General features: G+C 45.3%; 1 protein-coding gene across 4 annotated transcripts in view; it reads right to left on the bottom strand.

Annotated features, from left to right (window-relative positions):
- The window catches only part of ASH1L (ASH1 like histone lysine methyltransferase), a 75360-nt gene extending 61266 nt beyond the window's left edge, over positions 1-14094 (bottom strand). The window contains exons 1-2 of one of the 4 annotated variants that reach the window (XM_060269480.1): positions 13600-14094; positions 4368-4895 (exon numbers count right to left, since the gene is read on the bottom strand). In XM_060269480.1, coding sequence (XP_060125463.1) covers positions 4368-4793 — 426 coding nt within the window. In that variant the 5' untranslated portion in view covers positions 4794-4895; positions 13600-14094. The other 3 variants (XM_060269477.1, XM_060269479.1, XM_060269478.1) reach the window with 3 other exon arrangements.
- Between the last annotated feature and the right edge of the window lie 50 nt (positions 14095-14144).

Here is a 14144-nt window from a genome sequence, read left to right as displayed (position 1 = left end):
TGCTGGTGGCAGAAAATCTGAATTGGGGCTTGGACTCATGCCATCATAAGACACCAACCATGGGGAAATTCTGCCGCACAAGCCATATTAAAGTGAAGGGGGATTGCTTAGGAGTTACCCAGGAGAACGTGCCCCTTGGGCTCAGGCCTGTGTATCTCACCCTCGGCTGCTCTTAAATGGCACCCAGCATCTGCTGCCCAAGATGGTTGCCTCACCCTCCCTGCCTACCTTTAAATCTACAGCATCCTAAAGAACACACTTTTAGGATTAGCTCTGCGCACAAGTCCAAGTTTATTATGGCCTGGCATCTTCCCACCCCCTGACTTTGAATGCATGTACACACACACAACTCTCAACCCATCTTTGTTTAGGTGTCATGGCAGAGCTTTAGCTGTGAATAAAACACAATTCCCACTCAGCAGCTACAAAAGCTGAAGGACAGAAGTCCCTTCTTCATGTTTGGGCACCACCATTTGCCTTGGGATTTTTTAGCAGCAGCAGCAGCAGCAGCAGCAGCAGTGGAGAACCTTCTGCAGCATTCACCTGCATAGCCAAGGACACTGCAAGGATCGGAAAGATACCTGTGCTCAGCAGTTTCTCGAGAAAAAAGAGAGCTTTGAGAGAACAGAAGCAAAGGTTCCATCTTGTTCCATTGTCTTAACTGCATCAACACTACAGCTGTCAATGTGGAGCTTGTTGCTGTCACCTTCGTGACTCCACATCATCTCCAAGACCGGAATAGTATCAACACTGCTTGGCTATAAATAGGTAGAATATTCCAGTGGCTGTGTTTGCCCATCTGCGCCTCGAGCAACAAACGGCTCTGCTGCTGCAGCTTCTGGATTCTGATTTCCCAGGAAAGCCGGGGGGGGGGGGAAATCTAACCCCAACCGATACCTACCAAGTGGCTGAGCATGTTACAAAGGAAGACAAAGGAGGGATTTTTTTATTTTTTTATTTGCAAGGCCTTGGGCAGATGCCTTGGTACACAGATTTAAAAAGCAGCCTGCATGGACTGTAATAAAAGCACAAACAGGGCTGGGCACATGAGCTATTCCCACTGTGCAAACATCAAATATGGGCAACATTCTGAGAGTAATGTTTTCATTTTTATTATTAAAAAAGGCAAGCTTCTAGTCCTCGTGGTTGAAAGAACCACACCGCCAGTGCTCTGGAGATTATTGCCCTTGCCTTACAGCTTCTGTCCTAGTTTTTTGAAGCAGGGCCCAGCCTGTAACATATGGCCCACTGAGGGCACTTCTAAGCATATACAGAGTATATTTCTGTCCCCACTGAGGGACCACAGGAAGTCATTTTCTCTCTGTAATTAGGGTGCACGGTTTCTAGATCAGAAGGTGTGGCTGAGAGCCAAGCTTGAACCATAATGATGACTAGAAATTAACCCAGCAGGCGGACTAGTGAAGAAGAGTCCCCCAAATAATGATGGATTCCTGACAACTTAGGATAAATGGTATCTCCATTGCACAGAAGGTAGCTATAAAATGCCTACCAACAAGATGCTCTGTGCACATAAGTGGTTAACAAGAGCGGATGATGACTGACGACGCCAATTCAGGAGATACCAAACCTCTGAAACAGCCTTGGCTTCCTGAATGATGTAAATGAGCCCTCACAAAGTCTGAATGCTGTCTCAACTCTGATCAACTCTTACTTTTAAAAAAATAAGAAGAATTATGGCATGTTATTGCCATTTGCTGCCTGCTCCAATATTAAACATACAGCCAGCGGGGGAAAAAACCCAAAGCAATGTATTGAAATGCTGCAGTTTGGAACTTTTATCCTTCAATCATTGTTCATGCACAAACACACCTGGACAAAGTTATCCATTAAAAAAACAATTCCAGGAGCAAAACCTCGTGCAGTATTTGAAGAACTATTACAAGAGCAATTAAGGACAACAATGAAGCAGCAGGTCACATACTTCCTTCCATCAGCTTTTCTGGCCCCTCCAGTGATCAGACATAATCATACCTCTTGCTTCACCAGAACTGGAACGTGTATCTTAAAAAAAACCTGAAAGGGGCCCATATCATTCCCTTTAAATTACTATTCTGTACCACACAAACCCTGGGTTCAACTTCCAGTCTCATTAGAAAATTCCACCTCAGGGCCTGAGGCAAAAAAACAGGACATCCATGCCCCCAGTGATAAATAACACTAACAACTTGATAGTTGCTGTCTTTTCATGACACCCGAAATGCACAGCCTTGGGGCAGCTGCTTCACCCATCTTCATGGCAGGCCAGGCCTGAACTCACACTTCCCAATTTATGTTGGGAATAGTTATCTACCTGGTAGAGTTAAAATGCCGTCTTCCTCAACTGAGCGCACTCCAGATGTAACTGAACTAAGACCCCTAGTATCCCATTCCCTGACCATTGGGCCATACTGGCTGGGGACTGAAGGAAAATATAGTCCTACAACATCCAGATCAGCCTTCCCCAATCCAGGGCTGATGTCCAACAACCTCTGGAGCGCCAGAGGTTTTCCCAACTCTGATTTAAAGGATCAGTATAAATGTGTGCAGGGATTATAAATCTGGAAGAGAATTCCAACCTAGCTGAAGCAAAAGGACTTCCACTGATCTTTGCAGCTGTGTGTAATTAACAATTTAGGTTCCAGGTTCCAGGTTCCACTTATATTCACATCAACCTGCCTGGAAATTGGGATCACAAACCAATCCGTTAGACATCAGTCTAAAAACTTTTCCTTTCTCAGGACTTTTAGATCTCAGTCTTCTCTTTCAATTTGCATTTTGTTTGTTCTTATATTGATTGTCTTTTATTATTATGCTAAATCCCCCATATGGTAATTATAATCATTATTCTTAGAACAGTTGCCCAATTAAAGATCTCATTTGATCAATCCTATGAATTTTGATTGATCAGCTATGTTTCCATAGCCATGCTATGGAAAGAAAAATATCCATTTTATTTTCAGGTGGTGGACATATGTCTCATCTTAAAAGAGGTATTCCCTCCTATGCACAAGAAACAGGGAACTGTCACTTCCTAAGATGACCCTTAACATCTGCACCCCCTTTTTAAAGAATTGCTCCTTGATTAATTAGGGACACCTTTTGAGTCAATCAAAACTTTAAGTCAGCCTTTCTCAATGCAGTGCCTTCCAGATGTTTTCAGCTCCCACTGGCTCTAAGCATGTCAGGGATGATGAGGACTACATGCGGTAAATTGGGGGAGGCTGGATTAAATGGGCTGAACTCTGCAGCCTCAATCATTAGCACTCGTGATGCCTCAGAGTACCAGAATAGAAAAGCAAAGGCCCTGCCTCAAGGTGTTTACTACATAAATCTCAACAAATGAGAGGGAAAGAACAGACAAAGGCAGCAATGGACAAGGGCAAGAGTTCTACTTTCCCCACAATTCCTAATCTGGCACAACCCTTATAAGGCCAACACTCAAATCAACCCCTGGGGAAATAGAAGAATTACTCCACAACGTGAGAAACCAAGAATTTTGCCCTCTTATAAAAATGTAAAATCATTCCAAAGGCTCGCAATAGCCAACCAGATGCCACAGTGACTTCCTACAATAAGTAGGTTGCAGCTCTACTCTGCTACGTCCAGTAGTAGAATCTGAAGGAGGAGGTGCTGGCAACAAATGGCCCAACTAACATGGAAAAACATCAGCTAGGATGATGACTGACAGAAAGAAAGCAATTTAACCAAAATTACTTCTAAAATGCCAAAAAGATGGGGAAGACATGGCAGATTTCGCCAGGCTGTCCTAGTTTCCCCAAACTTTTGCGCTCATTTTGAAAAATGGAATGCTGGCTTCAGCTACTATTCCTGTCACTACCAAACTAACATAGCCACAGTAAACACAAGGAGTTAGCAAAGGTTATGGTCTAAACTCATTAGGGCAACTGCCTCCACTGTAGTGCCTACAGGTACACCAAGATCCTTAGAGGTCTTCCCTGGAACACACAGGGTCTTTTCCCCTGTCCCTGCAAACTAGGCTTCAAATAAGCATTCTACCGTAGCAGGTAGAACAGGCCACATTGTGTGCTTGGTTGCAAGGTGTGTGGCGTTGCACTAATCATAATCATCCTAAAAAAGAAATGGGTCGAACGCAACAGGCTGAGATTTAAAGGTTACCCAAGATTGAAGGCTGCATTAGAGCTCTCTTTCTTCTTCCGCATCTCTTAAAAAAAACGGAAAAAGAAATCGGAAGTTTTTTCCAGATGTTAAATTCTGCCCTTGATTTCAAATTCTGTTTGCATAACTGGTGCCTGCAGAGCTACCAGCATCCAGCACCTGTAACCATTTTTTGTTCTCTCCCCCCCCCCACTCCTTTCCCAGACCTGGGAATTGCAAACATGACTCACTTGCTTTGCAGGGCCAGGGTCGCTCTTCTCCTCCATCATCTTCCCAACCTTCTGCACCCTCCTGGGCTGCTTAATAGTGGTCTTTATTGCAGGCCGGCAGACATAGTTTTCCAGGTTCTTAGGGGGTTTCTTAGTTCTCTTGGCTTGCAGGCCAATTTTCAGCTTCAAATTTCCCTCTGAAAAGTTTGTTTCCTTCACAGAAAACTGTTGCTGGGCATCCGACAGACTCTCATCCTTGCCAACTTCATCGCCGCCGCTCCCCTCCAAGCTCCTCTTCTTCTTCTCTTCCTCCTCCTTAGCACTACCATCGAGCTCCACCTCCCTCCTGCCTCCTGCCGCGCCTGTGGCAACTGCAGAGGGGCTTTTCCCAGAAAACCCTTCAGAACCAGAGCCCAGCCCTAACATAGCAGTATTCTGAGGGTCCATTACAGTACGTGCAGTTGCAAATAATTACTATTACTTTAAAGCAGATCAGTTGTGTGGTCCATGGACAGATCCTTCCAGAAACTTGCAGCCATCATCTTCTCACTGTGGGAGAAAGGGAGGAGATGTCAGAATATAGACTATCCAAGAGCCACAGGAATACAGATTCTGTGCTGTTTGCTTTCAAACAGAAATGAAAGAAGGGAAACACACAGGACCTTGCAAGGAAGCACACAAAATTAACAGCCCATCTATACATATTTATTGTAGCCATTTACAATACCCACCACCAAATTCACTAGTGTAAAGCTTCCCAGGATGGTCGCCTAGAGGTAGTTCTTATTCATCACAGGTGACAAGGTAAGTGGCTTTTTACAATAAACAAACAACCCATGAGCTCAATCTGGAGCCACACACACAGAACAACAACAAATGCAGATTGTTCTGTTAATATGGGAAGAGGGGCGAGATCTGTACAGCAATAAGTATTATAAACTGAATTTACAGTATATGGCATCTTTCCTCCATACATTTCCAAGTGGCATGCATAGTTTGTTTCGTAAGTTCTTGTTGTTACGTTTGAAACATTCATTCTTTTGAAAATCACCTTGGGAGGTCCTGTTATGGGGCAGAAAAGCAGGAAATAAATATTTTAATCTGTACATACAGAGCAGCCACTTCCACATAAAAGGGGAAATACTTTTTCAGAAGAGCTCCCTGAACTGGTGAACTGACAGCAGGCTCCTAGATCCATTGCATAGGAGGCCAGCATATAATGTTAAATGGTGCTTAGAAACGAAGAACAAGTTTCTTGTCCTTGTGGCTGCAGAGATATGTTCGAAATGGAAAAGATACATGCAGAAATGTGATAATAAGGACATCCAATGTTAAGAGCTTCCACACGGCTTATAAATGCCTCATTTCCCAGTTAACTATTTGTAGCTCATGTATTTTTACATCTGATGAAAATTCTCACAAATTATGACTTTCCTCTCTTCCACCTGAAGCTTATTTTATTTAGGCAGCTGTCAATCTGGTTTGCCAAACTTACAAAGACCGCTGCATAATACCTGTTACAGCTGTAATTGCAATACTGTTATCTAAGTGTTTCTATAGTGGTATTTAAGTGTTTGTTGTTAAATGCCTAAGGCACTCCTCCTTCATTCATCCAGACTGAGTTCTGATGCACAAGTCCCTGAGATGCCCTCTAGTGGTCTCCTCCTATAGTATCACTTTTCATCAGGTGAGCTGAGGCAGAAACCCTGTGATTTCCAACACAACAGGGATGGCTCTAGAACCTCAAGCCTTAGAGCAGGCATAGGCAAACTCAGCCCTCCAGATGGTTTTGAGACTACAATTCCCATCATCCCTGACCACTGGTCCTGTTAGCTAGGGATGATGAGAGTTGTAGTCCCAAAACATCTGGAGGGCCAAGTTTGCCTATGCCTGCCTTAGAGCTACACACCAAAAACTAAGTCACAAGACATAGTCCCTGCTTCTTCTCAAATAATCCCCTCTCCAGCTCCAAACTCCTGCCCATTGCTTCCTTCTGAACACATTTCTTAATATTTATTATTAGCATGTGAGGTGGAGTGGGGTGCATGACTTGGAACACCTGGAATTTATTCTTATTTGAATTCTAGTTTTGACACATACAAGGCACATTTGGTAATAGATGGATTTAGGGTTTTTCCCTCAGAGGTTCTGTGTGCTTTGTGGAACAAATAGCATTTAATACTGGTACTCCTGCTCCGGAGGCTAGAATCTGAAGCAATGGATTCAAGTTACAAGAAAGGAGATTCCAAGTAAACACTAGGAAGTACTTTCTGACAGTAAAAGCTGTTTGACAGTGGAGCAAACTCACTTGGGAGGTAGTGGATTCCTTCCTTAGATGTTTTTAAGCAGAGATTGGATGGCGATCTGTCTGGATTAGATGGTCCTCAGAGTTCCTTCCAACTCTACAATTCTATGATTCTGAGTGTTCAAAGTCAATATTATTACTCTCATAGTGTCAAACTGGGAGTAGGAGGTTGAGAGACAGTGGCTTGCCTAATGACACCTAGTGAGCTCATGTCAGAGGTGAGAGGTGAGGAGATGCCAATTTATATTTCAATTTCTTGGTCACTGTACTACGCCAGCTCTATACCACAACAACGTGCTTCTATGCCTTTATTTAGGCAGCTATCAATTTGGCTTGCCAAACTTGTTTTCCCCCTTTGTTACAAACATGGCTGCATAATACTGTTAACAGCTATAATTGCAAGACCAAGTTTTGAATCCCTACTCAGCCATGAAGCTCGCAGGGTGACCTTGGACCGGTCACTCACTCTCTGCATAACCTACCTCACAGGGTTGCTGTGAGGAGAAAATAGAGCAGAGAACTATGTATGCCATCTTGAGCTCCTCGGAGGAAAGTTGGTATATACCTATATGCCCCGATCAAGCCACTCTTTCCTCCATTCTCTATCTGGCCAGTGCTGTGTCCTCAGTTCTCTGGTTCAATTGCTGAAACTGGAAATATGAACTAATAGCACATGAAAACTGCAGGTAGACATGTAGTTCTAATGTTGGGGGTGGGGAGAGGTAGAGAGAAAGAAAACAGATCCAAAAATAGCAACAGGGCAGTGCATTTCTCAGGGCCGACTAAAGTATTATGAAGCAGCAAGTAAGCTTTTGAGTTCCCCACCACAACTGGATTAAGAGCTGTGGGGAATTCAAGAGCTTGTTCATCATTATGTGGTTTTCGAGTTGGCCTTAATAATGCTATTATGCTACTTCTACTTTTGAGATACGCTTTCAAGGTGCCAGCCCCATATAGAGCTGGATGAACACTTCAAACCTCTAGCAATGGATGTTAAATCCTAAGTGACCAGGCACCTGGGTTTCTTCCAGTGATTCTCAGTCCCCAATACACGCACCTCTGTCTCTAATTATTTTCACAAGGACATGGGGAAGACCTTGTGGACATTACCAATTTCAATCCTTTACCCAAAAATGCATACCACTAATTCAGGCTTTTACAAACAGCAATTTATCTGGGCAACTACGGCAAATAAGGATTCCCTCCAGGAGAGCAGATAGTTCTACTTTAATAGGCTGAAATAGTTAAGGATCCCCCTAGCACCGGTATCAACAAAATAAAAACAAAAAATGCAGGTTCAAAACAGGACCAGTATCTTTTGCACAGTGTTTTTAAGATTAAGAGTTATTTCAGTAGGGCTATGGCTGTATTCCTATGCACACTTATTTGACAGAAGCCCCAATCATCTCAATGGGACTTTTAAATAAATATGCCTAGGATTCCATTAAAAGGTTATCAGCATGCAGGCAGCCCCCCGTTTACGCGGGGGTTATGTTCCGAGGCACTGTGCACGTCAGTGAAATCACGTATAAATGAAAGCCATTGAAAAAGCCTGCAAGCACATCGCTCTGCCCCCATTTCACCCTTTTAGTAATGTTTCAGTGATGTCTTTATGACATTTCCAAGTAACGTCTGGGTTCAGCGTGATGCAATCACGCACATATTGAACACGTGTAAATGGGGGGGGGGAGCTGTCTGTACTCAAAATTGCAGCCTTGGTCAAGCATGGGATCTCACACATATCTGGCATTCCCTCTCAGTTCAAGCAGAGAAGCATTAGACTTGTTAGTTGCTTATTAACTGAAGGCCTCCTAGTGACTTACAATGCACTTAAAACATAAATATAAATTGTTGTTGTTGTTGTTTAGTCGTGTCTGACTCTTCGTGACCCCATGGACCAGAGCACACCAGGTTACCATAAAACAACCACAAGAACTGTTGGTAGCACACTAATAATAAAACAGTATCATCTTAGTCTATCAAGAGTCAAGAAGCCAACGATAGCATCAGGTGGAATTCATTGGGCAGAATATTGCACAGATAGGGAGTCACAACTGAAAAGGTCCTCTCCCTTGTCACCACTCTCTGATCCTCCCTCACACAAAGGACCTGAGTAAAATATGTAAGGGTCTGGTTATGTTCATACCAGGAGAGATGTTCTGAAAAATATTGGGGTCCTGAGCTGTAAATAGCTTTATAGATCAAACCAGCACTCTGAATTGGGCCCAGAAGATTACAGGCAGCCAGTGTAGTTATAACAGAATTGGTGGTATATGATCTGTTTGCCTCAAACCTTTCAACAATCAGGCAGCCACATTCTGTACTAACTGAAGCTTCCAAATCATTTTTGAAGGCAGCTCTACATAAAGTTCATTGCAACAGCCCAGTTTTAAGGTTCCCAGAACATAGATTACTGCAATCAAGTTATCCCTATCCTGATAGTGTCATACTTGAGCCACTAGTTTAAAGCTGATGGCATGCACTCCACATCACTAAGGCCACCTGTGCCTCAGGTGACAGCAATTGATCCAGGAGAACCCTCAGCTACAAACCTGCTCCTTCAAAGGGAGTATAACACCCATCTAGAGCAGGCCATAAAATGAATGCCATGGGAACTCATCTGCCATTCAAAACTATTTCTCCATCGAAAACTTTCTCCTATGTCCTCAGCTCCACATTTGGCCCACACCTAAGACTTTAACTTTTTTATATACCGGTAGCAATCCTGCTCCAAATGCCTTTACTGAAATATAGCACAAAGATGATTTATTTAACTTTTCAAACAGTTCACTCTAATAATGAGGAACTTTCTGTCTGTGGCAAGGCCTCCCCCCCCCCTGACAGCCGCAGCATGAAACTCTATGGATAGAATATCCTCATCAAGACTGCAAATATCACTATCAGCAATTCTCCTTGGCAATTCTAGCCAGCCCTTTAGGATTCCTTGAGCCAGCATGAGCCAGAAAAGACTGATGCTGCCATGCAGGTACCAAGTGAGACAGAGGCAGTATATTTCTGGCCACCAAACATTGATGTAGGAATATGAAATCTTTTTAGTGCCCACCAGTAGGCATCTACAGATCTACCTACCACCTCACAAGAGGCAAGTGCACCCAGCCCTCTTGCAAGCAAGAGACCCAGCACCACACAGATCTCTACACCAAATATCTCATTTCTACTGATGTTTTTGAGTAAGACTGCAGGAATCTCTTCCAAGCAGCAGGAAAGACTTCCACTGTTTTGCACCTTCTTATCACAAATAATGACTGGTTAGTAAGTCAGGCTAATGTTGGTGGGCCCCTATCCATCATGGAGAATGGGAAAGGAGCCAGTTCTGAGCTGTATAGATCAGTCATGCTAATAAGGGTTGAGAGCAGTGGTGTGGGTGGGGAAAGTTTGCACACACAGAACGTTCCAAGTGCTTTCTTTTTCCATGGAAGTTTTCCCATGTCATATGTTCATTAGATACAATGAATAGGTGCCAATTGCAAATACAATATTAGGAAAGCTTGGCAGTTTCAACGTGTTTAGCTTTGTTGACTAAATACAAGTAAAATAATCATGCCAAATTAGATTACTCTCTAGGGCATGATAACTTTTTCCCCAATGCAAATTATCCTATGCAGATTACTCTGGTTTGTATATGAAAATTTCCCAGTTCAAAATTTTCCGGAAAACCAACATCAGCGGTTGGTAAGAGTAGCCATCTACCCAGTGCATCCCTCTATACTTACAGATGACATATAGAAGTAAGAGGTAAGAAAGTCCAATTGGAAGACAAGAGTGCTAAACTGGAACTAGGTTCAAACCTCAGTCTAACCTACCCTGACAGTCAATTGAAGAATAACATGGGATAAACACACACCTCCCTGAGCTCCTTAGAAGAAGGTGCAGTAATTCAGCAACACCGTTTCAGTTCCACATGCACATGAAGTATGAATGACACTCAATTCTCAGAAACAGATGAATGCACTTACCAGTAGCTTTTCAAAATTACACATTCATACATCAAGCCATAACTTCTGAAAGCAGCACAGAAAAGCAGTCCTAAGAGGGTCAGATGGTACAGTTCTGCTGAAAGGCACATAACCAACAAGGGTCCAGAAACTGGGCTGAAAGCACCTAATCCTACAACAATTATGACTCTAAGGAAATGTGGCCTGGGCAGAAGACTGTTGGTAGTGCCATTTAAGCTGTCTAGTGAAAGGATGAGTTATAGCAGCTGTTCTTACATAGCAGGTACTGAATAGTTACATCAGGCATTGTACAGTCATACCTCAGGTTGCGAACGTGATCCGTGCGGGAGGCGCGTTCTCAACCCGCAACGCCACATCTGTGCATGAGCATAACGCAATCCGGCGCTTCTGTGCATGATGTCATTTTGTGTTTTTGCGCATGTGCGAGCGCTGAGACTCGGAAGTAACCCGTTCCGGTACTTCCGGGTTCGGTGCGGTCCATAACCTGAAAACGCGCAACCCACAGCATTTGCAACCCGAGGTGTGACTGTAGAAAGTGCAGCAGGGGCATGTTCTCTGCCTGGAGGAGTTACAAACAGGAAAGTTGTAAGTGATAGTCTGAAAGGTTAACTTGAAAATGACATGAAACCTGACTGTTAAGCAGTTATAGTCCCAAGCACAACACAACTTGTAAGTAAATGGATAAAAGGATAAGTGTATTAGACATCAAAGAAAGGGGGGCTCATATGCAACATGCAAAAGAGGTACTGCAGCAGTTGCCAAACAAACGAGGAATAATTTAAGAGGGACCCCTTAAGGCCGACTGCATGCCTTCTCTACAAAGATAATACTTTTTTATACAACACTAAAACAAAAAGTGGTGGCGGAGGGGAGAGAACAGGCCTCTGTACAGAGAAACTGACAGTGTAAATTCTGGCAGAAGAATATATATTTGAGGTGGGGGGGGTAAGGGAGATGGAAAGAATATGCACAAGTACTTAAGGCTTGGTTTTTGTCATTTGAAGTGAGGAGTGAAGGGTTAGGGTTAAATAAAGAGCTATCCGAGCATTAATCCTTGAGCAAAATTTGCAGTTTCTCAAGGCAAGGAACAACTGCAGACACTGGGTTTCTACAAAACTACGTGTCCGGTATCCTCAACCTCTCACCTGCCATTCTAAGGAGGTGACCTAACTGTCAAGAATCTCTTTCCGCCTCATAGAAGCCAGAGGCCAATTCAGAAAAGACAAATTAGATGGTGAGCCTCATGTAGTTTGTCATGTGTGATGATCTATTGCCATGTGTAGTCATGCTGAGAAGCAGTGATTGGCTGCGAGTTTAACAACACTGGTACATGAAGCAAAACACATGTGTTTGTGTATGAGAAAAATCATCACACACTGTGATTTCCTGCAAAGGGAATACTGTACATTATGTGCAATAAATTTGGCATCTCTGAGGGGGTCCTCAGTACCAAAGAATCAATCACTTTCTCACTCACACACACAAATGGATCTGTCTCAATGCACACCAAACGTACATTCCTGGAGACTAGCCTTATCCATCAACCCTCCCGTCAATGATTCCAGCTATGGGAGCAGGGGCCAAGCTGTCAGGAAGCCCACCCACATACTACCAGGGTGCAGCCACCAGGATTCCCATCTTGCTCATCCAGCAGGATTCCCCTTCAGCTGCCAACCCACACAGGTTCTTGCCAGAAATCTACACACACAGGAAAAGATCAAGCACCTCTCTTAAAAAAAAGAGGAATTAATTCCCCATCCCAATATAGAGGACCAGGAATGTATCAGCACATCAAACAGGAGTCAATCTGCCTTGTTCCCAACCACAGAGGAGGGAAATGAAGCTGAATATCACCATCCATGAGCTCCTACCAAGAAGCAAGTCTGCAAGTGAAGCTTCAAAATTTCTCCATAAGTATTATCCCTTCTCCCAAAATGAAGCTACAAAACTCCATACATAACATCCCTCTCAAAAAGGTGAAGTTCCTAGAATACACGGGGGGGGGGGGAGAGGAAAGGATGTTTGAAGAAAAATATATGTGAAATATTTTTCCCTTCAAGCACCTGGAGCCCCTTCCGCTTCCCCACCCTGCTCAGCATTGTGGTTCCTAGTTTTTGTGGTCGTTTTTCTACAAGAATACATAACCACCACCACAAAACGGAGGCTGCAAAAACTCCACAAATGAAGCCACAAGGATTGAACGGCAAACCTCACAAAACGAGGATGCAACGTTTACAAATACACACCCACCCAATAACGAAGCTGCAAAAAAAGCAACACACACACACATCCTTCACACACATACCCCCCAAGTCATGCTCCAAGAGCATGCCAACCACCTACACCACCCACCCGCTCGCATAACAAGATCAAGGACCTCGCTTTAAAAGGGGAAACGTACGTCTGTGTGTGTGTACATATCGAGTCTTGCACCTTGAGCCACCCACCGCCTCACAGCAGTAACCCAACTCACAGCAATCTTCCTTTTACTCTCTCCAACATGCTCCCCCAAATATAGCTGCAAGGATCCCCCTCTCCCCGCCCACCGAAAGCAACAACCAGCCTCTCAAGGATTTTGTGCGGTGCGTGCGTCTTACATACACACCCAGCCTTGCACCTGAAACCCAAGTCCCCCGAAAGCAATGAGCAGCCACGCAAAAGATATTCCCTTTACTGTCTCTCTAACACGTCCCCCCCTCAAAAAAACAAATAAATTAAAAAGCAGCTGCGAGGATCTCCCCCTTCCCTCCCTCGAAGGCCTGGCTGTCAGGATCTCCCCCAAGGGAGAGCAAACGGCCGGCGAGGCTTCCAGGATCCCCGCCAACCGAAAAGGCCTGTCAAGAGGAGCCCCTTCCGCAGCTCAGCCCCCTCCGCGCCTAGGCGAAGGGGCCCGACTGTCAGGGACCGAGAGCCCCCCAAGCGCCGCCGCCCCTTTTCCCTCCCCGCATCTCCTCCTCCTCCCCTCGCTCACCGCGTCACAGCGAGGCCCGGCTCCGGCTCCTCCGCGCCCGCCTCATCCTCCCAGGCCGGGGCCAACCCGCCTTCGCGGGCGGGCAAGGCCAGGGCGAGACCCGCCACTGCTGCTGCTGCTTCGGTTGCTGCTGAGGGAAAGCCAACGTCCCTCCCCCTCCCACCCCAGGAGACTCGCCCCTCTCGGTTGCTTCAGCGGACGCAGGCCTCCGCCTCTGCCTCCTCCTCCGCCGCCTCCTCGTCGTCGTCTTATTCCAGCCTGGTCCTCCTCGCGCTGCGCTGAGGGCGGCCGCGGATCCAAAATGGCGGCCGCGGCGGTAGCAGCGGCTGTGGTGCTGGTGCTGCTGGTGGTGGCGGCGGCGGCGGCGGCGGCGGCGGCGGCAGCCTTAGCAGCAGCGCTCCTGCCTCAGCGCGTGCGCGAGGCGTCAAGCTCGCGCGCCGCGGCCGCCTCGCGCAAAGCTTCGCGCTCTCGCGCGCGCTCTCTCACAGGCAGGCGCGAGCGAGGGAGCCTTAACCACGCCCACTCCTCCCTCCCTCTCCCTGTCT

This window comes from Zootoca vivipara, chromosome 17 (genome assembly GCF_963506605.1).
Source record: "Zootoca vivipara chromosome 17, rZooViv1.1, whole genome shotgun sequence".
NCBI lineage: Eukaryota > Metazoa > Chordata > Lepidosauria > Squamata > Lacertidae > Zootoca > Zootoca vivipara.
This window is presented reverse-complemented; position numbering and strand designations above follow the sequence as displayed.